At 40.7% G+C, this 25,678-nt stretch overlaps 2 protein-coding genes across 2 annotated transcripts in view; one reads left to right on the plus strand and one right to left on the minus strand.

Annotated features, from left to right (window-relative positions):
- The window catches only part of PI4KA (phosphatidylinositol 4-kinase alpha), a 60,070-nt gene that overhangs the window by 24,390 nt on the left and 10,002 nt on the right, over window positions 1-25,678 (minus strand). The window contains exons 7-22 of the mRNA XM_042441447.1: window positions 25,498-25,564; window positions 23,552-23,700; window positions 22,834-22,899; window positions 21,914-22,010; window positions 21,245-21,436; window positions 20,463-20,563; window positions 19,716-19,845; window positions 19,034-19,163; window positions 18,436-18,531; window positions 17,611-17,794; window positions 16,277-16,380; window positions 15,005-15,173; window positions 13,028-13,078; window positions 3,167-3,275; window positions 1,812-1,948; window positions 149-282 (exon numbers count right to left, since the gene is read on the minus strand). Coding sequence (XP_042297381.1) covers window positions 149-282; window positions 1,812-1,948; window positions 3,167-3,275; window positions 13,028-13,078; window positions 15,005-15,173; window positions 16,277-16,380; window positions 17,611-17,794; window positions 18,436-18,531; window positions 19,034-19,163; window positions 19,716-19,845; window positions 20,463-20,563; window positions 21,245-21,436; window positions 21,914-22,010; window positions 22,834-22,899; window positions 23,552-23,700; window positions 25,498-25,564 — 1,916 coding nt within the window. The remainder of the gene's footprint in view (window positions 1-148; window positions 283-1,811; window positions 1,949-3,166; window positions 3,276-13,027; window positions 13,079-15,004; window positions 15,174-16,276; window positions 16,381-17,610; window positions 17,795-18,435; window positions 18,532-19,033; window positions 19,164-19,715; window positions 19,846-20,462; window positions 20,564-21,244; window positions 21,437-21,913; window positions 22,011-22,833; window positions 22,900-23,551; window positions 23,701-25,497; window positions 25,565-25,678) is intronic.
- Window positions 4,111-11,006, plus strand: SERPIND1 (serpin family D member 1). The gene is made up of 5 exons (XM_042441448.1): window positions 4,111-4,266; window positions 5,051-5,934; window positions 7,981-8,254; window positions 9,187-9,331; window positions 9,830-11,006. Exons 2-5 carry the CDS (start codon window positions 5,067-5,069, stop codon window positions 10,019-10,021), a joined length of 1,479 nt encoding a protein of 492 aa, XP_042297382.1. The 5' UTR covers window positions 4,111-4,266; window positions 5,051-5,066; the 3' UTR covers window positions 10,022-11,006.

Consider the following 25,678-nt stretch of genomic DNA (forward strand, 5'->3'; position numbering starts at 1 on the left):
AAAATGTGCTGGTTTACATTTTCTCCCCTTGAGAGAACAAGAATCAAATCAGTATGTAGAACAACCAGTATGTAGTACATAACCAGTATGCAGAACAAGAATCAAAATGCATCAAATGACAGAAACTAAACAGGATTTAAACATTTACCTCATGCATTCTAGACGGTACACAGAAAGCAGGTAGGTAGACATGGCAAAATCTAACTTATTGATCAAGGCTGACACCTCTGGAGGTGGATCCAAAAGATTTATGATTGTGCTTCTTAACTCACTCAGTTCAGCCTGAAGGCAAAACAAACACAACCTGAATTTGTATTGGGAATTACTGCAGAAAGGCAAAACTATTGGTAGTTTAAAGATGTTAAAGTTATTGAGAGCAAAACACACTCACAACACGCTGAGCCTGTACAGACAGGCCAAAATAAAGCTGCTTCGGGTCACTTTGAGGTATGCTGTTTAAATGATGCATGCGTCCTAAGAGTCCGGAAGCCATGCCAAAGCCACGCTCCAGCCCTAAGGATTGGAGCATGGCTTTGGCGTGGCTTCTGGATTCTTAGGATGCATGCATCATTTAAACAGCATACCTCCAAAGTGACTCAAAGCAGTTTTATTTTGGCCTGTCTGTACGGGGCCTCTGCCTACTCAAAAGTAAGCATCATTGCTATCAATAGGACTCACTCCTAGACAAGTGTACTCTAAATGATAGTTTTAACCTGCACAGCTCCTTTGACCAGCCACTCATTTTGTATTCTGCGCACAAAGGGAACAAAGTAAGAAAAACACACAATCCTTTTGTGACAAAAAAGAAGATACTCAACTATTTTGGAGTGCATCCTGGGGGGAAATAAACAACATGTGTTCGCCTTCTAAGTTGCGAGGTGCAAAAATGCTGAGGCAGTTCAACACAGCTCATCACAAGAGAGGATGAAGCCTGCCAAAAAAAATTCCACTTGGAAAGCCAACATACCTCTGAACTCCCCCCCCCATTATAAAAAGTATATGTAGCCGTCAGCAGGCTACTTCACAAGATAGAACCGAAAGGCGCTCATCACGGGTTAACACTGCTGACTTCTGAAATCCCACAGAAGGATACAGAAACAAGTCACCCTTCTACTCCGACTTTGGATAAAGAGACAGGCAAGTTATCACAAGGGTGGGGAGGGGGAACGGCAACAACAAAGCCAAGAATTTTCTTTCTCTGGGTCTCTATGTATGGAAAACCTGGGGGAAGAACTTGGTTGGGAGGCTAACACAGGTGATCAAACTTGTTTGTCTTGGCAAGGTGTGTGTGTCTGTCAGTGCTTTTAAAGGGAACAAATAGCAGGCAACAGGGCAGTGAGGATAGGAACATGTGGCCCTTAGAAGTTGCTGCACTGCAACCTCCATTATTGGCTTTTCTGGCTAAGGCAGAAGAGAGAGGTCATGTTCCTCACCTCTGGCTTATGCTTTTGGTTTCCTAGTAATTCTTCACAAACCCTTGCTCCGGATATTTTTAGTTCTGATTCATTGGGGTGCATGGGAAAGGGGGCCTGAAAGGTGGAGTTGCAGGGGAGAACTGGAAAGCATAGGAAGGTTTACTATCACCGCTTGATTCTTCCTTGCAAAACATGTAGCCAATCTACAAACTAATCCATCATCTACTTTGGTTCATAGCTCAGTGAAAAGTATATTTTAAAAATTGCTTCATTCTGTTACGCCAGGAATTGTGCAACACATCAGCTTACTTCTCTGTTCTAGTAGCATTTATAAACTATATACGTGATACATTACTGACTGGCTGAGTAGCAGCAGAAGAGGAAACATGAACGTACAGATGTGACAGTGTCATTTTTCATGGCAGAGTTGTACTGAAGAACAGAGCGAAGGGGCTCTTTGCTAGGAAATGTCAGGAGCGGTGACTTGGTTGCTATCTCACAGACACCCTCATACCATTCTTCTGGCCAAAGACCTATGGGGGCAGGGAGGACAACAGTGAGCTTTCTTTCTGGTTAACAGGTTCAATAAGCTTACAAAAGGACAAGAACTTTCATTAACATGTTGGGTTCTAATGCAGCCTGTATAATCTTATGTTAGATTACAATTTTGGAAGGAGAGCCAGCATGTCATAGTGGTTCGAGCACTGGACTGTGACTCCAGAGACCAGGGGTCGATTCCCAGCATGGCCATGGCCATGGAAACCCACTGGGTGACCTAGGAGAAGTCACATGCTCTCAGCCTCAGCGGAAGGCAATGGCAAGCCCCCCTCTGAACTAATCTTGCCAAGAAAACCCCATGATAGAGTAGTGGTCATACGTCAGAAACAGCTTGAAGGCACACAAGAACAACAAGCTTATTTACCAGGAACTTCACTGCTGACAGATTCCAAAGGAGCAGCCCTTTTTGCCTGTTGAAGCAGCAACAAATAGTCTGATGGCACTTTGAAAAACTAATGACCCATTCAGATGCACTGCAGAACCTTAGTTCACTACAACTTGAATGACCCCCAGGAAAATGCACAGACACACACTCTGCACCCCAGAAGAAAGAGAAAGCTTTGATTTTGATTTGATTTCAAAGTAACTCCAGTTTTTGAGGAAGAAAATAGACTGTACTGGTATTCAAATTATCTGAGACTAACCACAACCCTAAAGCAAATCTATCTCAGGATTTCCTTGGCAGGATTTGTTCAGAGGGGATTTGCTTTTGCCCTTCTCTAGAGAATGTGATTTGTCCAAGGCCACCCAATGGCTTTCCATGGCCGAGTAGGGATTCAAACCCTGGTCTCCAGAGTCCGAGTCTTGCGCTCAAACTATTACATCATGTTGGATCTCTAGGTAAATAAGCTCTCCCTGCTATTTCTCAAGTGTTATATCACAGCCAGCTGCGTAAAATCTACACAGATAAGTACCTGTACTAACATTTTCCAAAAAAGAGAAAAATTAAACAGCATAAGATTAATCTGTTAAACAAAGAACCAAAGCACAGAGCAGGGTCTCAACAGGATCTTCAATACACAGAAGCAAAACTAGTTCAAATCAAGATCATTCCAAAGATTGATCACTGGGGGCTATGAAAAGACATACCTCTTTAAATGTGGCAATGTGCAACAAACTGGCACACTTTTCTGATGCTTCTTTGAGAAGTTTTTTTTTCCAAATTAAAAAATCAAAATGAGTCTCTGGATTACCTGAGCCTTCCACAGCAAATCCCATGAGCACCGAATACAGCCAGAAGTCACGGAAGAGCTTCTGCAACCTGGGCTTAGCTTCCTTGATGGGTGGCAAGCGTCTTGTGAGCTAGCAAGCAAACAGAAGCAAAGTGGAAAAGAAAAATAAGTTCGGTGTCTATTGAATAACTTACCAAAAGAAGAGGAACAAGGTTTTGATATCCTCCTGATCCCAATCTTGGCTTCCACACCTATGAATCAGTTTAGTAAAATCCACACCATATTAACTTACATTAGTCACACATAACCATGGTTTATGAATACCATCTCTACTATGACTTATTGCACGGGTGGGGAACTGTGGAAGGCTAGGGGGCTGCAGAAGTCCCCCAGAAAACCTTTGAACATGTATCTTTTTCCTTGGGGGAGAAAAGCAGATTTGGCTAGGTGATTCTGAATGGAAAAACGGCTGAAATGGATAAGTAGCCACAGTGACCCGGGCAATATTCATCAAGCATGAACGTGGAAGGTCCATTTTAAAGGTGTGCTGAGCAGGTGTTAGCCCCTGATCTTCTGATTCACTTCTGCTGAGCCTCAATGGGAAATGACTCACCGGAGAAAATCTAATGAATTGTGGATTCGGAAGACCGCAAGGCACACTTATTATGGTTGATGCTGCCAATCCCAAATGTTATTAGACTGCAGTGTTCATCAGCCTTAGCCACTACAGTATAGCCAATAGTAACGGACAATAGGAACTACAGTCCAGCATCTGGAGGGTCACCCACTCCCCATCCCTGTGCGATATTATTATATCCCTTGTGACCCCAAAAAGCATCACTGTCTATCCTGAGACCTATTTGACTTTGAACATAGAAAAAAAAATTATATGTGTGTAGGGGGGTGCCTGAGTGGATGGATAGATATCAGCACACAAGAGAGCAGAACATCAACTGGAAAAGGCAGCAAACCAATTTAAGGGATTTCAGCTGACAAGATAAGGTCTGCAGTGATTGATTTACAGCCTATTTACTTTAGCACATACCTATACACCAAAGTTCACATTTTCATCCACTTTATTTGAGGTTCTCTTGGAAGCAGTCTGCTTGGCAATACAAGAGGTAAGGAATATTTTAATCTTTTGGAGGTGGACTCATTTTAACAGTGTTTCTGGACTGAATGGGGTGGGGGTGGGGGGGTTATTTACTGGTTACCAGAAAACAAAAGAAGAATGATTAAAAATTGGTAGCTGTAAGAAAAGTAATACTATGAAGAGAGGGACATAATATACCCACAACCTATTAACAGCAATCCTATTGCAACAGAAAATCAAGTAAGACTTGAGAGTTACTATCAAGTTAGGATCGGAATAGCTCTGCCTTGTAGGAATAAGGATAAGGATAAGCTGTAGTGTTCAAATTAAAAGTTAAAAATTATTATGAAGTTCATTTTTATAATAGTGGGTTCTGCATGACTTTTTACTTCTCTTGGGACTTGGCTCTCAATTTATTAAATGGGTGGTGGGGGATGTCCACTAACAAGTTATGATTTAGAGAGGCAAAATTCATTCTTCTTAAATAAAACTACAGCTCTCATCGTTCCTGATCACTGACCATGCTGGCTGAATAAATGGGACCTGTTCTCTAAAACAGTTGCTTGGGCAGGGGATGCAGGTTGGGAACATGGCTCTATAAGAATCAGATTTTACATCCATTTTAGGTAGACTGGATTCAGTCCTAGTATCCAACACCTACTTTTTAATCTAGATCAGTGTAGTAACCAAAGTTGGTTACAGTGCAGCTGGACACATTATGCACAGAATCGCAGTAAAGGAACAGATTTCCAAGCAGGCTTACTCAGAATGAGTAAGTAGAGTGTCTAACTGTGTTGTTTTGAACCTTTTAGCTTTGGGGTCTTCAAGATGAACCTGTTGCTGTGTTCAGCTATCTTCTCTCTCACTGCAACGTTTGCATTGTGTGGAATTAAAGACCTCCATGAGCACTTCGAGCATTTCGGTGAAACTCAGCCTATTGGTCTGCATGGGCTCCACCACAATGGCACTCTGAAGCTCTCACCTGAGTTTCATAAAGAGAATACAGTGACCAATGACTTGAGTACTGAAGGAGAGGAGGAGGAAGACTACCTTGACCTTGATAAAATATTAAGTGAAGACGATGACTACTTTGACATAATCGACGCCACTCCAGACACAGTTTCTGAATTGAAACAAGGGAATATTCTGGAACTTTTCCAAGGGAAAACCAGAATCCAGCGTCTCAATATCCTCAATGCAAACTTTGCCTTCAACCTTTATCGGAGTCTGAAGGACAAAGCCAACTCCACAGATAATATCCTTCTGGCTCCAGTTGGCATTTCTACAGCCATGGCTATGATTTCATTGGGACTGAGAGGTGAAACGCAGGAAGAAGTCTTGGATTCCCTGGGCTTCAGAGATTTTGTTAATGCCAGCTCCAAGTATGACATGATGACTGTTCACAACCTCTTCCATAAACTTACTCACCGACTCTTCCGAAGGAATTTTGGCTACACACTCAGGTCAGTCAATGACCTTTACATTCAAAGACAATTTCCAATTCTGGGCGAGTTCAAGAACAACATGAAAAGGTACTATTTTGCTGAGGCTCAGGTGGCTGACTTTGCAGATCCAACCTTCCTCGCTAAAGCCAATGAGCGGATTCTGAAACTCACCAAAGGATTAATAAAGGAAGCCCTTGTGCAAGTACACCCTGCCACTCTGATGATGATTCTCAACTGTGTATACTTTAAAGGTAAAGAAACACAACTTTCCAGTAATTTCCCACAAGTAGAAATGTATAACATAGGACAGCCTTCTCATCCTGGTGCCCTCCAGATGTTTTAGATTTCAACTCCCATCAGCCCCAGACAAGGTCAAGAATGTAGGGGGCTGTAGTCAAAAACATCTGGATGCCAAGTCAACGAAGGGTGACATAAGAGATAACCAAACAGAAGACTAACTACTATTTTGTTTAAAAAGGATAAAAGTCTTAATTCAGCTGCTATCCCAACTAGAATCAGTGTGATTTATTGTGCAGATTTAGCATTCAGCAATGGATTTTAGTGGGTCTAGAGACTAGCAAGGAGTAGAAGAAGGATAATTTACTAGTACTGAGCATGATTCTAGCAACTGTAGTCTTGTCTTTAATCGGGCATGTAGTTCTTGTTAAAGTTAGCTGAACACAGCATTTTAACCAGCTTAAAGAAAAACATGTCTTAAACCATATACATTGCCTGCTCAGGACAAAAAATGTTGACTAGTTATCAGTTGAAGTGGATAACTTAACTTCTCCCTCCATTCTCCTGTTCTCATCTTTCTGGAATGGAGCTTGCAGAGGACAGAGGAGAACATGAGGACCACCAGTGCAGTGCAGGACACACGCATAGAATTACTGTGCAAAAATGGAAGCAACCTTGCACTTGCCAAGATCCAAGCTTTGTTGTTGTGTGCCTTCAAAGTTGTTTCTGACTTATGGTGACCCCAAGGCAAATCTATAATGGGGTTTTCTGGGGCTCAGAGCGTGTGACCCGTCCTAGGTCACCCAGGGGTTTCCATTACTAAGCAGGGAATTGAACCCTGCTTTCCAGAGTTGCAGTCCAACACTCACACCACTACTCCATGCTGACTTCCACCCAAGCCTATACAGTCAGCCCTCCATAGCCATGGATTTTTTATCCACAGATTTAACCATCTGTGGCTTGGAAATATTCCAAAAATATATATAAATTCCAAAAAGCAAACCTTGATATTGCTGCTATTTTATATAAGGGACTCCATTTTACTACCCACTGTATTTAATGTGACTTGAGCATCCACGAGGGGTCCTGGAACCAAACCCCAGTGGATACCAAGGGCTCAGTGTATATGCTTATTTTAGCAGTCCTAAAGTGGTGAAGACTTTAAGATTGAATACAAGTATCAAAAAGCAGCCGTATAATGAACCTTCCTTCTACCCCTGTCCTAATAGCCTTCAAACTTGGTAACCAAAAACAGTTATAGATATGGTACAACCACAGACTATATACCAACATTTAGAGAAATGTGCAATCCCAAGGATAACTGTGTTCTGATCAACAGATAAGTCCATGAAGATCAAGTTAGGTCAGTTTGCTTAAAAATATAGACCAAATAAAATTCACCGCACCCCTATTAAGAATACAGATCCTGAAACCAGAGGCTGCATACAGCCATCTTGACTAGTAGTAGTCAATGCAGTTGCCTATCATGTATTTATCTAATTCCCTTTAAAGCCATTTAGACTGGTGGCCAGCACTACAGTTTCAAGAAGTGAATGCCGTAAGTCAAATTAATACACCCACAAGTATGTGCCATTTTATACCGCCAAGAACTTTGTTGATGAAAACCTAAAAAGTGTTAGCATCCACTGAATCTTTTATTTTTAGCATGATCTGAGTTTATTAGTTTTTCAGTGCTTTTAACCAGTGCTTTCTAAGTTTGGGCCTCTGGATGGTGGTGGACTTCCCCCTCCAGAAGCCTCAGACAGCACAGCTAATGGCGTGACATTCTGGGAGCTAAGGTCCACTACCACCCAAGTTTGGGACCACACCTTAGGACAAAATTCACTTCTCCCTCTGTTGTGCTGTAATGTTTGGACAATCATTTTTTTGAGGTGAAAACCATGTACCTCTTGAAAGGAAGGGAACCGGCTAACCTTCTCTGGAACTGCCAAGGTCACCGCAATACTGCTTCTACAGTTTCAGACCATCAGCTGTACTGCATGTTAAGAATTGGGTTAGGACATGAAAGGAGTGCCTTCAGGTTTTTACTTTGTTAATAGGAACCTGGGAAAATAAGTTTCCAGTGGAAATGACACAAAAACACAGCTTCCGCCTGAACGAGAAAGAGGTCGTGAGAGTGCCCATGATGCGGACTAAAGCCAATTTCCTGGCCACCGTGGATAATGAGCTTGACTGTGGTGTGCTCCAGCTACCCTATGTGGGCAACATCAGCATGTTGATTGTATTGCCATATAAGCAAGCGAGCATGAAGGCACTGGAGAAGCAACTGACCCCGCAGGTGGTAGAGGGATGGCAGAAAAGCATGACTAACAGGTAATTTGTCCATGGATTCAGTTTCTTTCCAAATATCTTTCCTCACAATACAAGCCATGCGTAAAAATTTATACAGCATCTTGCGGGAAGACACTACTTGTGGTCAAGCTGTTCCATACTATGTGCATGCGAAGTGGAATATTGTAACCTGTGTCTACTTTGAAAAGAAGTGGGGCAGAACGCAGACTCTTTGGTTATAAAGCAAAGCAGGCAAACTAGTGGACAGTGTGAAAGATTTAAAGAATAGGGGGGCTCCAGAACAGCTTCAAGATCCTGGTCTGGCCTAGAGGTTCAGAAACACCACCCTCTCCTCCTTACTGAAAGTAATGCTGGAAAACCTCTGTCCAGGGTCATAGTGAGTTATAGTATCCTCTGCAATCTTTAACAGCTACATAAAATAACTGGAGAGAGTTTGTTATCAATACATCAATGATATTCAATACTTTCTGCTTTTCGTCCCAGACAGGCAGTAGAGTTCTGAATCGTTCTCAGTAGTGCTACTCATCCAATGACTGAGGTTAGATGTTAGATAAAGTTGCACTTCCATTGGAAAATCAAGTTTGCAGACCCTTTGTTACTTGGTAATGGCTGTGACTTTGAATGCTTTAGCCTAGGTTAGGCTTGGATGTACACTATGTCTGTTTCCAGAAAAGACCAGGATCACACATGCCTTAGCTACAATAAGACTGCATCAAGCCTTTGGAAACCTGTAAACTTTGATCAGTACCCAATACAGCTACAAAAGCTCCATCTCTGATTTTTTTCAAAACAAATTTTTTAGCATTACAGTGCTACCACTACTAATGCACTATAACCACCACCCCCAAAAAAAATTTAAGGAGAAGATTTTCCCACCCGTTCAGATATTAAAACCTATTCTGAAATCATGATCTTGGCTTCAAGTAAATTAAAGTCTGTTTTGCTCTTCACAGAACAAGAGAGATACTGCTGCCTAAATTCAAGTTGGAGAAAAGCTACGATTTAATTGAGTATCTGAAAACACTGGGAATCAATGAGCTGTTCACTCAAAATGGCAACTATTCGGGGATATCAGAAGAGAGCATCATCATCGACAAGGTAATTCAGCTCTGGGGCAAAATGAAACTGAGATGCCACTTGCCAAAAGCTTTTTATGCCCTTGTGTGTCTTGGCCAAGGGGCATAAGCAGCCCACAGGGTGAGTGGTGAGAGGGGCACCTCTGTGGCACTATAGATGAGATGTTGCTACTACTTAGACCAATGATTCCCAAACTCTGGTCTTCCAGGTGTTTTGGACTTCAGCTCTCAGAAGCCTCAGCCATCTTGGCCAGTGCCCTGGGATTCTGGGAGCTGAAGTCCAAAACGCCTGGAAGGCAAGAGTTTGGGAATCACTAGCTTAGACTATAAGCTTCCAGTGACAGATGAGAACAGCTCAACATCAGCCTCGAAGCATACAGCTGAAGATGCTCCAATGAGTGGGATAAAACTTGCAGATTCCTGGCATGGTGAGGAGCTTTGTTCAATTATGACACCTAAGACACAATTTTTGTGATTCTTATTATTGATGTTCCATAACATCCTCCCTTATCATTTGCAGTTCAGTCATCAAGGGACTATTACAGTGAATGAGGAAGGCACCGAGGCTGCTTCTGTGACCACCGCAGGCTTCATGCCCCTTTCTGCTCAAATTCGTTTTGTCGTCGATCGCCCTTTTCTGTTTCTCATCTATGAGCATCGCACCAGCTGCTTGCTCTTCATGGGCAGAGTCGCCAACCCAACCAAGGTTTGAGAAGCAGAGCTCAGGGCTCAGCATACACACAGCTATAGGCAACCCTAACTACTTCTTTTTAAAATTTAACCAGTTTTATATGTAGATGTTAAGTGATATGTTAGTAGCAAGTGCTAATGAATGAAAAATGCAACATCTCCCAATTGAAAAACACAGCAATAGATGATTAAATTTGCAAGGATAACTGTGGCCCCAAAAGTCTGAAGTGTTCGGTTCATTGAAAGCAACATGGGGGCCAGAGCAGTTGCTGTGCATCTTGATGAACATATTCAATGCCACTTGCGGACTTATTATAATTGGCTCCATTGATATTTAAAGAATCACGCCATTAGTAAGAACAGATTTTAGATGAGTGAAAACAGTCACTGCCCGTGGTCTTAATACAGAGAAGTGCCTTAAAAATAGAGGACTATATTCCAAAATAACTGGAATTCTCCAAGTTTCCTGCACAAAAGCATTTTTGAAACACATAACTAACCCTTAGGGTTCAGTAAAGTTCATTTCTCTACAGAGAACAGCCATCTCTTAAAGCTGGTGCCATTCTGGCTGGGAATGGTGGAAGGGATGGTACCAAGCGTGGGAAGGCTGATACAGAACATACTTTCAAGCAAACAATACAAGTATAGAGAATTATCCGTATGGGATTCAAAAGCAAGAACATGAACCCAATTAATTCAAGAATATATGGATTTGTTTTATTGTAAAGCCTTTCCCATTTGAAGCAAGAACAAATCTGCACTTTGGACAGAAAATTTGGTGCATTGATGTTTACCCATCCTAGAGGTGTCCTGGTCCCAAACAAGCAAGCAAACATACATGCATGCAAAGGTTGCTATGCTTTTACTTTTTATGTGATGTACACTTCAGACACATTTAAGCATGATTATTAAATTTACAGTAAAAAAACCTTCTGTATCTGTGAGAATATCTAAAATAATTACAATGTTCATTCATGTTTAATAAAAGGTTGTGTTAAAATCCTGAATTTGGATAGCAGACCCAGATTTTATCTTTGTTTGTACTAGTACCAATATAATTTGGAGTTCTGCCACTGTCATTATTGGTCTGTCAAACCTGAAACTCGGTTTAAAAATTTTTTGGATAAAGAAATGGAGGGGGGGCATCAGCAAACTTAGGCTACAGTCATATAATCCCCGGAAAAGCAAACCAAGGACCAGAGGATTTTCAGAACATGACTTTCACCCCTCCACACCAGAGATGTTGGCTGGGTGCAGAAGGTACACCTACCCTTGGAATCTCTCTTCCAAATCCTGCAAAAATGTTCAGACTGATTCTTTTCTCATGTTAGAAAGTGAGAAAATGACCATGTGCAGGGTGAGTTTTTGGATTCATATCATACAGTTCTCCTTCCCCTAACATTTATAAGCAAGTATTAGTTTAAAATTAACTCTTTAAAGATGTAGCGCTGGAGAAGAGAGCTGAGGATACCGTTAGCCCAAAAGATAAGCAAGTGGGTTCTTCAGCAGATCAAACCAGAAGTTTCCCTAGGAGCCAAGATGATCAAATTCAGGCTGTCGTATTTTGACCACATCATGAGAAGGCATGACTCATTAGAAAGAACAACAGTGCTAGGAAAGGTGGAAGGCAGTAGAAAGAGAGGAAGACCACATGCCAGATGGACAGAAGATCGCGGGCATGAATCCACAAGACCTAAGCAGAATAGTGGAGAGTAGGGGGGCTTGGAGAGGTCTCATTCACACGGTCACCAGGAGTTGGAGAAGACTTGAGGGCAGTTAACAACAACAACACATTTAAAGTCATTTTACCTGTCATGCTTTTATTCATTGGAAATACTCTGGTCAGAAGGGGGACAAATAACTATAAAATGCATACAGTGGTTGTGCAAACAGACAAATTACTTTTCCCATGCCATGTGTTCTTCACATAACATAGTATTCATTCCCCACCCCGATACTAAGATTTGGGCTCCAATGACGTTCCTAACTAAGCACATGTTCAGTGTGTGTGTGTGTGTATCCATGCTGAGCACCTGAGGTAGCTCCTCCACTGTACAGCATTTAATTTTTTTCTGAAACAAATATTAAGTCCTACAAGCAAGCTAAAAAAGAAATTAAACAGAACAGCATATACAATAGTAGCTGCGAACTCAGGATCATCATAAATTGTGCAAGAAAACCAAACATTTGGTTTACAGGCCCTAATGTAACCATTAACTTTTGTGAAGGCTCGTAACAGTATTTACAGAGAGCTGAATGGCTGAAAAAAGAAGTGCAGATTAGTGAGTTGCGGATGAAACGCCAAACTCTCTTTGAAGTAAAGAGTGTATTTTGAAGACTTTAGAATAATCAGAGTAAAGAGCATTTTCTGATGAGGCACTGGTTCCATGTGGAAAAACAGTAATTCTCTGACACTGGCTACAAGTCAGGCAGAATCAAAGGTGGCTTTCCCAAATCAGAACAAATATAAAGGTGTGTGGAAAAACAAAAGAGCTACTGTGTGTAGTCTTCATTCTAAATCAGAGGTGGGCAACTTCAGCACATTGGAGGACCCTGGATCACCATGGACAGCATCTGCTAACATCACAGTGCAATGTGCAACTTCAGCAGAGTAACAGGAGAAACTCCATGTACCATTTCCCCAAAGGACATTCTCATGCTATAACACGAGGCCTGGCTCGCACTCAGCACCGTCTCCCATCACCTAACAAGGCAAGGCTGGTGTGCATAAGAGACAGGGCTTTCTCTGTAGCTGCACCCCAACTGTGGAACTATCTGCCCAGGGAAGTTAGGCTGGCTCCATCACTTATTTTTTGGCAGACTGCTAAAATGAATGTTGTTCCACTCAGCCTTTGGTCATAGAATCATAGAGTTGGAAGAAACCACAAGGGACATCCAGACCAAAGTGCTCAGACTGTTTTAACAATTTGGTTTGAAACTGGTGAGATTCAGTTATCACTCAAAGTATCCAATATTCCAATGCCAAGGGCTAATTCAGGAAAGGAAAAGATCCAGTCCAAGTACTCACCACAGCAATAACAGGAATCAGTACTCCCAGGTTCCCTGCACTGCTTGATGCCTAAGGGGAAAAAAGTGGCGGGGATGATGTTTGAAAAACTGAAAAGGCTAGAAAAAAAATCAGTCATTCTCATGAGTAAAACTAAAACAAAGTAGTAGTTCTTTGAACTTCTGCATTTCACTAACTGGGAGGAAGGGTGTTGTAGTCCAAAAAATTAACATTTCCAAGCTTTGACCTAGGTTTTTTCCACAAGCCACGGTTATGGCACTTTGATGCCATGACCCCTTCTTATGGAATCCTGGGATTTATGGCTTGGGTTGTATATAGAACAATCTACTTCCCTCTCAATACTACAAATCCATGGGAAGAGGTCATGGCACTGAAGTGCCATAATTGTGCAGTGTGACAGTGATTTTATATGCATGGACAAAGCAACAGATAAATGGGAATCATCTGGACAGCTGCTGCCAATGACAGCACATAATACTAGGCTAGAGGAATGTAGCAATAGCCTAACCTAGTAGAAGGCACCTTCCTACGTTCCTATAGGGTTGGCATTAATATGTGAGAAAGAATACAGTTGTACAGGTGAGGGGGCATGGTTCAGTGACAGACCACTTGCTTTACACATTTATGGCCCAAGAATTGGTCCTGCACATCTCCAGTGAAAAGTATCAAGAAAAACTTCCCCCAGAACACCACTGCTGGTCAAAACCAACATTTTTGCTTTAAACTGCAGTTTGACATATTCTCTAAAATGATGTGACACAGATTATTTCAACATTGGTTTGTTTCTAATAAGTCAACTTGAATGAAGAATCCTCGGAGAAAAGAAATTTCACCATATTTTTATTCTTAAATCATTCAAGTGGCCCATGATTGAGGGGTGTCTTCCCAAAAAAACGGAAACACCATTCCTATTAGGGTTTTACATCTTGCTGTGGCAAATGACTGCAGTTCAAGTTGGTATTTGTCACAAATACAAAGGGCCTTGATGAATACAGATAGTACTGAAAGGAATAAGATCCTGATCTATTTTAGAAGACAGAAGAGAAACTTTATCACGATTCAGATCCAATTTTGGGACTGCCGGTTGGTGTCGACAGGCAAGGAAGCAGCTAAGAAAAAAAGTGACTTTGAACTATACAAACAGGTCCCATTTGTTTGGCTCCCTAATTAGATCTTACTTATCCATTTAATGAAATTAGCTACTGACAGAAAGATCTCCTTAAGCTCCCTTAGTATCTGTGACAAACATTGGCCCATACCAGTAAAGTGGCACACTTACAAAGGACCAGGCAGCTCTGTCTCACTTATGATCATTCAAAGCAGCCTTAGACTGTGTCTACACCCAAAAAGGGGTGAAACTCAGAGGGCTTCTGATGCAAAGAGTGAAATGAACAGTAAAGTGAATCTGTAAACGCCCCCCCTCTCTCTCACATACAAATACACACTATATGACACACAGTTTCTTCAAGTGTTAATATTCAAAATCAAGCATGCAGTAAAAGGTGCTTACATGCACAGAAGAGGTGCCAGTGAAAACATCTGTGATCAGATCACTTGTTGTTTTAAACAAGTTTAATTACAGTAGTTAATTAAGTGTGAGATTTATCTGGCCAGAGATGTTCAGGGTAAGGAACACTTAACCCCAGACAATTTCCTCAGCTGAAATTGGTCCCAGAAGCCATTTGTCTATACCATACCAACACAGGTGTGTTCCACAGGTAATTCAACCTGCAATGGTCTTTGAAAAGTATTACGGGTATACTATCTCCCACAGCACCATGTTTGGATTAGAATTGCCCTCTTCTCCCTGATGCTGCCAATAAACGTTTAAAAAATGATAAATTTCTATCACAGATCTCCTGATAACATGCAGTTCAATGTTCATTCTTGCTGAAACTTGTTTAATGATACATGGGATTGTAATGAGAAACAATAGCTTATCACTGAAAAGTATGATTTGCTTTTCCCCCATTGTACCTTCAATGCTGGGCCTTTCTCACTTGCTCTCTCGCTAGCTCGCTTTCCTTCAAGCCCAAGTTGTACAAACAGTTCCAGCAAGTTCATCAGCAATTCATCTACAAGATGTTCATCCTGTATATTTGCAGCTATGTTAGCCAAGGCATTAATAACAGCTAAGGAACAGTGTCTGAGGAAACAGAAGCAAGGAAATCATCAGCACCAGTCCTCTGATATCTGCAGCATGACTGCCAATTACAGTTTTCTCTAATTTGAACACTGGCAGCAACACTAAATTATTTGAACTAGCAGTACGTTCACCTGCAAAGGATACCAAGATGGAAAGCATTTAAAATATTACTGTAGGTACACTAAGCTGTAAATAGAAGGAGCAGACACAGTTTTTGTACTGAGAGAAAAATGTTGGTGACTGAAGTCAGATTGTCTACATAGTGGGGAAGATATGAGAATGGGGGCAATAAGAACAAAAAAGTACATAAAAAGGAGTTTAGGGAAACCCAAGGCGTCTATATATTTGGTTACGCAGGAAATCAGGCAAGGATCATGCAGGATCTGACAGCTGCCTGCTAAGAAAGGAAACCATAGCCCACCTGCATGTATGTGTTGGAAGACATGCTAGATGGCACAGGTGATGCAGCCATCTGGGACTCCTTATGACCACCTACTGGAAGATTTTATTTCTTAAGTCAGACTTCTAAGGCCCTCCCTCTATCCCACTGCCACTGCTCTGTCCTCAGAAGAATAGAGGAAGAGGCAGTAGCTGGACTTAATCCCCTTCCACACAGTCATCCCTTTTCCTTTTGTATCCTGCCTTAACTAGATTGTAAACTTCAGGACAGGAACCTGTTTTGTTGTTCTTTTACTTATAAAACGCTATGTACAATGATGGTGCTATATATAAAAAAAATATAACAATAATGAGCTGTATCATGATCCCCATTCCGCTCCCCCTGCCCTTTCATCTCCAACCAATAATTTCCCCTGTCCCATTCCTAATGCTGAGGCCATCAGAAAGAGACAGCACATTTATACCAAAGAATGGCAAATTTTAATTCTGGGGCTACAGAATTCTGTAGAAAGAGCAATGGAATAACAGATTTGGCATAGCACTTTACCACAAACTACAACACCATAAAGAATATTACTAAGAATGAAACCTGGAATTATTGTTTATTTGAACCAGCTGCAATCTAAACACAAGCTAAAACATGCTGGTTGTCTAAAAATATATAAATATCAATCAATCACATTAAGATGAGCCAGCAAGGTTACCTGTATCCATGATCCTTATAGTCTTTAGTTGCAGAGTATACAATTGAGCTTGCTTTCACACTGATCTGCTGAAACAGATTCCATACTTCCTGGTAAATATATTGCTGGGGAGGGGGGGAGAATATTAAGTCAACACTGGGTACAAAAATATATACTCTGCATCAATACAGATAAAACCAGAAATCTGGGGAGAGGCGAGGGAAAGCCTGCCCACCCAATAAATCACCCCTTTCAAATGCCCCCCAGCCAAGTTCAGTTCTACTCAGCGCTTGGAAAAGCTCCTTTCTTGGACTGAAACTCCTACAATCCCCAACTAGCATAACAAGTAGCTATGCTGCCTTGGGAATTCTGAGAGCTATAGTCCAAAAAAGGAACTTCCTCATGCACCATGTTTCATAGAATCGTAGAGTTGGAAGAGACCACAAGGGCCATCCAGTCCAACCCCCTGCCATGCAGGAACTCTCAATCAAAGCATCCTTGACAGATGGCCATCCAGCCTCTGCTTAGAGACCTCCAAAGAAGGAGATTCCACCACACTCTGAGGAAGTGTGTTCCACTGTTGAATAGCCCTTACTGTCAGGATGTTCCTCCTAATGTTGAGCTGGAATCTCTTTTCCTGCAGCTTGCATCCACTGATCCGGGTCCTGTTCTCTGGAGCAGCAGAAAACAAGTTTGCTCCCTCCTCAATATGACATCCCTTCAAATATTTAAACAGGGCTATCATATCACCTCTTAACCTTCTTTTCTCCAGGCTAAACATCCCCAGCTCCCTGCATCCAGTGCATGTTTAGCACTGGATAAGGGAACAGAACAGTTTAAAATTGTCCCAAGGACATATGAAAGGCAAAATTAATGGGGGCTGAAGGGAAGGATTAAGCACTCCTTCTAACCTGAAAGTTGCCCCCTTCCCATATTAACATTGCAAGGGAACCTCCTTTTTCACTTTTTGCATCTAGTTCTGTGTCTTGCTCAGCACTTCCCACAGCTTGCTTCTGCAACTGACAGCTAGCCTCACCATTTTCTTTCTGCCACCTATCCTTGGGTGTCCAACCCAAGAGCAGAAGACCTTGCTTAATATTCAAGGGGGCCTGACTGTCAGAAAAGGATGAAGAAACCATCCATGACCCCCAGTTTTTATGGGGACAATGCTGGGGATGGAGATGAGAAGAGACTGTGTTCATGTTCAAAGCAGCCTCACCCTGATACAGCATACAAAATAGAGTGCTTGCATCAGTAAAATAAATCTTGTAAAGTTTCAGTGCCTTTATACATTCAGACAAACAGATGATATCAACTACAACTGACAGCTTCCAGGGCAATTTGTCTTTCCTTACGTTTCCAGTGATAACTAAGCAGCCCAGCTGGTCAATGATGAGCACGTCAAGAGGAGACGGTGGTTGGCAGAACTTCTGCTGTAGGATCTGAAGAATTGGCTCCATCACTTTGGGCGTGTCCCTCAGTGCCACCGCAATGTGCCCCAATGCACGGATTGTGTGATCCGGGATAAGATGGGCTTCCCTGAACAAACAACATCGCATTGGCATTCTCTGTAAAACTGCAGAGGCTTTTTTAAACATAGCTACTGTTAGTAACAGGAACAGGCACGAGAAACAATTTGAGCTAATATAGAAGGTCAAGATGTAATAAACCAGATGCACCCCACAAACACTCCCAACAAATTTAGTATAAATTGAGATTGATTAATTCAATATGCTTACATTTTCACAGATGCAAAACAATTTATTTATTTATTTATTTATTTATTTATGGTATTTATACCCTGCCCTTCGGCCATAAAGGCTCTCAGAGCAGGTAATTTTAAAAGTATAATTCCCTTATTTTTAGATGACCCATATGTGTTCCGTAAGGGTAGAGAATGGGGAGCCATGCAGTTGTTGGATTCAGCACCCATTAGCCTTAACCAGTGTAGCCAATGGTGACAAAAAATATTGTAAACTTGTACACCTCTTGCATATAGCCATTTCAAAGATCCATAAGATACACCAAACTAATTTCATCAGGATTCACCAAGACAGATGGGCATGTGTAGGAGATCTATTTACCTAAGCTTACTTTGCTCCTTTTCAGAGAACAGTAACATCCAAATCTGACCTTACTGAAAAGAGATAAATAATTGCTATTACAGACAGGTAACTTACTTGTCACTCTCTTGTGAAATGTAGAGGCGGTTAGACAAGCTAGCCAAGAAAGCTTCAACAATGACTGGGTCTATTGTTAGGCCAGCTTTCAAGCATCTGCAAGAAATGGCAAATAGAATAGGAAAATTAAAACATCAAAGTGTCACTGGCTGATAAGTCAATGATGTTTACAATAATAAAAACACTAATCAAAAATCAGAGTAGCCATGCTGGCTGAGGGACTCTGGGATTTGTACTGAAAAATAACTTTACAAAGTTCTCCTACTCATTACACTTGGCATATACTACTCTAGAGCCTCTGAAATTTGAGAGTGAACGGCTTACATGAGAGTGGAAAGCTTCCTCATAACTCTAGAACTTCCACTGGGCAGATACACTGTGGGAATTTCTCTCAAGGGAAACCCACTAGACTCCAACTTTGGTCAACATCATCAAAATCATCATCATCGATTCAAACAAAAGTCTGAAGTCCATTCACTCCTGGTTTAAACTAGCAGCCCCAAATTACATGATCCAAATTTGTAACTTACAATACGAGAACAAACGATGCCTACTGCCTAGAAGACAGCTTTTGTATGTATCTAGGACAAATTGTTACCTGCAGATGTTATCTATTGCAATGTCTCGAAGTTGTTCATACATGGAGGTCTGACTCTTCTTGCCTGACATCACACTTACAGTGGACTCTGCATGCTCATTTGTTATGCTAATCTTGATGTCATTTCCTCCTAAGGAAACAAAGAAGGATATGAACAGATAATTGGGGGAGAATATGCTTTGCTGGATCTTTGATGCTTCTGCAGAACAACTTTTAAGTGGACAGAAGGAAGGAATGGATGAGACAGCTACTCTAAGCAATTTAAAGCAATATGGAACAGCCACTGTTGTGCAGTGGTTAAAGTCCTGGACCTGAACTTGTGAGACCCAGGTTCAAGTGCTCACTGAGCCATGGCACTCTCTGGGTGACCTTGGGACTGTCATTCACTCTCTGTCTATCCTAAATGGCAGACTTTTTGTGGTGATTAAATGAATGCCATATCATGAATTTCTGGGAGGAAGAAAAAAAAAATTGTGCTACGCTATCTATGTTAAATCATGATGCTAGCTAACAGATGCCATCTTTAAAAATGTTGCTTCTTTTTTAAAAAAATAATAATTCCTAAATATTCATTAATACAATTTTGACTGAGGGTGCCAAAGCAAGCAGCAATAAAGAAAGACATGCAATAACTAAACTGGCAAATCACAAAAGAGGCAATCCTGTGATGAAAGTGGCATACCTGTTTGGTATTGGTTATGATACTTGTAAAGTTTCACCAGGACTGGAGAAGGGATCACAAGAAAGTCTCTCAAGGATGGAGTGACAGAATGAACCACCACAGGGAATCTCTCACACAAGCGGCCGAGACCCTGAGAAAAAGAATGACAACATTACAAAAACAGAAAAGCAGACGTGTGCTCTTACTCTATAAGAAAGATTGTGCAAGGTTCTATTCAGGTGTTTAGCATTTCGAACTCCACATTTAGGCCCTTGAAACACTACTTGGCTATAACAGGGATAACACACAACCTTATACTACTGCCCTTCCAAGCAGTAAGAGTGAGCTGCATGGAGGGGGAAGGAGCATACCACTGTCATCTCCAATCCATGACTGGCAATAACAGCAAGACTTCCCTGTGCATCTTTTCTCATCTTTGCAATGAGGAAGGCCAATGGTACATAGGGAATCTGCCTGCCACTGGACGGTGTGGTTTCAGGGAAGGGCTTTGAAAAGGGTTTCAGTCAGACCTTTAGTGGGGTGTACTGGTTAAACCGCCTTGGTTAGACTCTTAGTAGTACAGATTCCCTTCTCCTGTTCATGACTACATACAGGACAATATTATTCGTAACATATCTCTTTAAATTATTTATCTGCATGGGGACCAGTAATTATGCCCAAACTCAATCTTTATCTATAACAAATCGTAGAAACAAAAATTGTGGAATATTGATAGGCTAAAGTGTCAATGTGGTTTTCTTCACAGACCTGTAAGCAGCAGATCAGAAGAGGCAAATGAGCGATGATCACTTTGCTGGAGGTCTTGGACTGCAGCTTTTCCGACAGCTTGATGCACAGGTTTTCTGCACCTTATTTGAAAAAGTACAACACTGGAAAGTATTACAAGTGAACGTGCCTGCACATTGGGATGACATTTTTTTAACTGACAACTTTGATGGTTATTTCATCATGGAAGAATGGATATAACCAAACCGTTATACTGCTCTCTCTAGGAAAATCAAGTCAAATGAATTGTGCATTTCAAAAGCCCCTTAAGAGCAGAGCTACAATCTTTTGCACAGCCTCCTCTACTAAAACCTTTGATAGGACGCAACATATGATTAGCCTAAGTTTGCAACCTGAGTATTTTTGAATTTCAGAGCACTAAAATCTCTGATGGCTTTGGTGGCTTTAGTGATGGGTCAGCTAAGAAGCCATCAATGATTGGAAATTTACTTTAAAAACACTGAGTTTAATGACATCTGAAGCCATTCACAAATGAGCAGTGTAAGATGATACTCTGGGACCTGGGACCACTGTCTGACTACTGTTCTAATTATGAATATGATTCTTTATTCTTAAAGGTAACTTCCAAAGCTGTGATTGAACTTGACTGGACTTATGAATATACATTCATAGGACTGCAGTGTAATACTACCTCACAGGCATTCTGAAGTTTATACACATTGTATTTTTAAAAAGAATCCAACAAAAACATCAGTTAAAAACTATCCTCTAACAAGGGGAAAATAACATTCAGGCAAATATACCTTGTTCATCTTTCACAGCCCACACCATGAGATCTACGCAGGCTGCGTTAGCTTGGCAACGTAACTTCAGTGGATTCAGCTCATTGTGCAATCTGTCAACATCATGAAGGAGTTTCTGGAGCTCTGCCTGGCTGCTGTTGAACTGTTCCAGCACAAAATCATGAATTTCCTTCACAAAGGAGTTTGGGAGATCTAGGAGAGGAAAGAAAAGAAGTGTTCAAAATTCTGAAGGTGGCCACATTTGAAAGAAGAAAAAGAGAGGCAAGAAAGAAAATGTAAAATGTGATTAAATAGAACAGCATCTCTTTGAAACCAAATGCAGCATAGAGACTGGAGGTTTTCCACTTCTGTGACTCTCAACTGGGCAAATTAAGGTCAATTTAAAATTATAGTTGCAAAAGAAGCTAGAATCTGAGACCACAGTATTATTTTTCCAGGCTTGTTTTAACAAACCAGTTTTTAAAACTCCAGTTTCCTATATTCAGAGATAGTGAGAAACAGCAGTTTCTTTTAAAGCATAAGCAAAAGTTTAAGTCATTTTATGCAGCAGTAAACTATGGTCTCTGGTTATGTTTCAGCTGATCTACACTGACATGCATGAATCCTATTATCATTTTAATTCTCCTACATCACTAAAGAAATGAAAGCTTATTAATTCAATTTACACACCTTTCATGTAATACAACGTGTCTCTCAGCATCTTGAACTGGGCTACATACAGAGGATCGCTGAACATTTTGTAGAACAGTTCGGTGTGGGGATTTACCTAAAATGTATTGAAAAGAAAGAGGATAGTGGTTAATGATGGCATTCTGACAAATTAGTTCACAGACAAAATCCAAAATATCATAGGTCAAATATCATAACACAGAAATTTTCTTCAATATTAAAAGGTAAAGGTAGTCACTTGACATGAATGTCTAGTTGTAACCGACTGCAGGGGTGCAGTGCTCATCTCCGTTTCTAAGCCAAAGAGCCAGCGCTGTCCGAAGACTGCACCGAACACTGTTACTTTCCTACTGAGAAGTGGTACCTATCTACTTGTATTTGCCCATACTGTTGGCAGCTCAAAAAGCTTTAGGTATCAGATTTTCGGTACAGGTGGTCTAAGATGCAATGCTGCTGTTGTTACTATTATTATTAATGACATTATCATTTAATCTGCATGCCACTTGCTCCCATAGATGTGGTCAAGTAGCTCAGTATAATTCCAATCAGAGGAAAAAGTCTACTTTCATAATTATTTACATTTAAGCAACAGTCCCAACTTCAGCAACAACCCAGTAATTGTGAACTAACCAAATTTGTAGAAAGCAACTTTTCAGATAAAAAAAAGGATTAAAACAGTATACAGAGTAAACATGCTACCATTGCTAAAATATGTAGTTTTAACATTATGACTGTATTACTAATGCAGCAAATAACATTGAAAATTAAATATTTTGTGCATATTTTGGTTACAATTTCTGCTGAATGACATTCTGCCATTACTAATTTTTAGAATTCAGTCTAAGCCCTTCAATTCACAACAGTCCACAGTAAGATGGTCGCCTTACCAACTGTAATTTTGTGGTAAAAAGTTAACATACCTCAATAAGCTCAGTGACTACTGCATCTAAGGTTTTCAGAACAGAATCTCCAACAATCTGTTTAACCTAAATGACAAAACAAGCATTTTAAAGATTCTATTATAGCTTTTCTAGAATAAACACATTTGTTCAAGAGAAAGCCTCACTTGATGAAGAAGTGGGACCAACTTCCTAGTAAATATCATTCGGCTCTTGGACCAGAAGAATCTTGGTTAGTGCATCAAAATATAGCACTGAACTTAACAAAATATGTGAAGCTAGTAGCTGGAAGTTTTCATTTCTAGACCAGCAGTTACTGCATCCTATTGAATTTAGCAAGCGGTAGATAGGCTTCCACTAAAAGAACACATACAAAACCTAAGTAACTAGAAAGAGTCTCAGTATTTATTAGATTTATATGCCACCTTTTTGATGCAAAAGCTGTCAAGGAAATAAGAAGCAAATAGCCAAAAATGAGAAAGCAGTGGGGGAAAGATTATAAAGGCTTTGTTTGGAGCTTAACACACAGCTTTTACAGTTTTAACTGGTTTTAAATTGTCTTGTTCTAAGTGATGAACAATTTAAGATGCTTTTAGTCTGTGAAAATTTTGCTGTTTTAACATCTTCTAACGTGATTTTACTGTACGCCACCCTGAGATATTTGGATATAGGACAGGATATACATATTTAAATAAATAAATACCATGTTGTTGTTTTAAGAGAACACATAAAGAAATACCATGTTGAGCAGCTGGCGGAGCATTTCTAGTGGAATGCTGAACTCTTTGTTGCTAATGCCATTAAAGAGCGGAGAAACAGAGAAGCTGGAGCTGATCGTGGAGAAGTAATACTCTGGATCTACTGCACTCCCATCAGGCAGGTAGGACCCTATTTATTTAAGAAAAAACAGAAGAAGCAGCAGAAAATATTCCTGAGTTATTTTAGCACATTTCCGTATTGCCTATGTACTCCACAGGCCATTAAGAAAATACAATATTCACAGACAAAAGCACACTTGGTACTAAAAACCAGCAAACAGACTGAAGACCCTGGATATTCAGTTTACTTGGTTTCAAGACTGCAATATTCCCATAGATATGTAGAAGGGCTAGGGGGAATGAATATACTGTAATCGCAGACTAGACCCGCATCACTTGCGCTAACACACTTGCCTTCTACACATGCTGGCTGCAGAGAGTTACAGAGTTACAGAGAATACTTTCAGTGTTGCAGTCCCTACCAAAAAGAAGTAGGGCATATTGGGGTTGTCTTTAGGTGGCAGCTGATCTTTTTGGATGCTCTGTGCAAAGTGGGAATGGTTAGGGAAGTGGACTTTCTGCTGAATTGTGTGCCCTCCCCAAATACTGCTGTTACAGATTATTTGATACCACTGCTATGTCAGACACTTCAAGTCTGAGGTGGGGACACATTCCTTTTAAGGAGAAACTATAACCCAAGCAGTAAAGAGACATGGCAAAGGTTGACAAAGGGAAGCATCCATTTGCTAATTTCCTGCGTCTCATTCTTGAGAAACAGCAAGGCAAGAATTCATTTTATGGTCCACACATATGAACCCATCTAATTGAATGTCTTTCTGATGCAGCAATTAGTTTATTTTCCTACTGACATAACCTACACATTGTACATTTTGCTTAACAATGTCTCTGCTCTTTATTTGCAACTGCAAAAGGAAATTCAAAACCCCTTCCCTCTGGTTTGCAGTTTTGGTGAAGTACTGTACAATGCATTCTTGTTTAAAATTGCCCTCATTAATCTTCTAAACTATGTTTCAGCTACTACAATAAGCTCTTTGCAACTAAGCAACTAGGGGAGATGAAGGATTTTTTTAGACCTTCCGCCTGTGTATGCAGAGAATACATTTTGTTGTCTGATCATATCTGTTTTTGTTCCCCATAAGTTCAACGTAATTTCTTTACAAGTTAACATGCTTCGGGTTGTTGTTGTATCCTAGCTCTACATTTACATAATGCAAATAAACCCACAGTCCAGCAGGGCTTACTCTCAAATAGCTTACATCCAAACAGAATGTTCTAAACATATTAGCGGTGTGTTCATTAATTTTAAATTTTTATATAATAATCTAGATTCTATAAAGTTTTAAAATAAATGATGACTTTTGATTAGGGCATAATAAAGTTTTTGTACAAACTGGAGCATGTCCAGAGGAGGGTGACCAAAACTGTGAAGGGTCTGGTCACCATACCCCATGAGGAGATACTTGGAGAGCTGGGAATGTTTAGCCTGGAGAAATGACATGATAGCTCTGTTTAAATATTTGAAGGGGGTGTCATATTGAGGATGGAGCAAGCTTGTTTTATACTGCTCCAGAGAACAGGACCTGGAGCAATGTATTCAAAGTATTCCACCTCAATGTTAGGAGGAATTTCCTGACAGTAAAAGCTGTTCGAGAGTGAAACACAGTTCCTCGGAGAGTGGTGGATTCTCCTTCTTTGAAGGTCTTTAAACAGAGGCTGGATGGCCATTTGTTGGGGGGTGCTTTGGTTGTGTGTTCCTGCGTGGCAGAATGGGGTTGGACTGCATGGCCCTTGGGGGTCTCTTCCAACTCTATGACTTTATGATTGTGTGATTCTAACACCTGGAGCTAATCTAAAGACTTTATTATGCCCTAATCAAAACAATATATACCAGAGAGCAAAACTATACCTTCGAAGTACTGTACAGCAGTACCTCCAGGAGAACTGGGTGGAGGAATTCCACGCTCTGGACTGACCTGAAACAAGCAGAAAATAAAGTCAAGTATCACTTGGAGTTCACATTTTCATTCTGGGGAGGAGGGAGTCATGCATATTAAAATTATCAACAGAATTCTAAAGTAACAAATCTA

This window comes from Sceloporus undulatus, chromosome 10 (assembly GCF_019175285.1).
Source record: "Sceloporus undulatus isolate JIND9_A2432 ecotype Alabama chromosome 10, SceUnd_v1.1, whole genome shotgun sequence".
NCBI classification, from domain to species: domain Eukaryota; kingdom Metazoa; phylum Chordata; class Lepidosauria; order Squamata; family Phrynosomatidae; genus Sceloporus; species Sceloporus undulatus.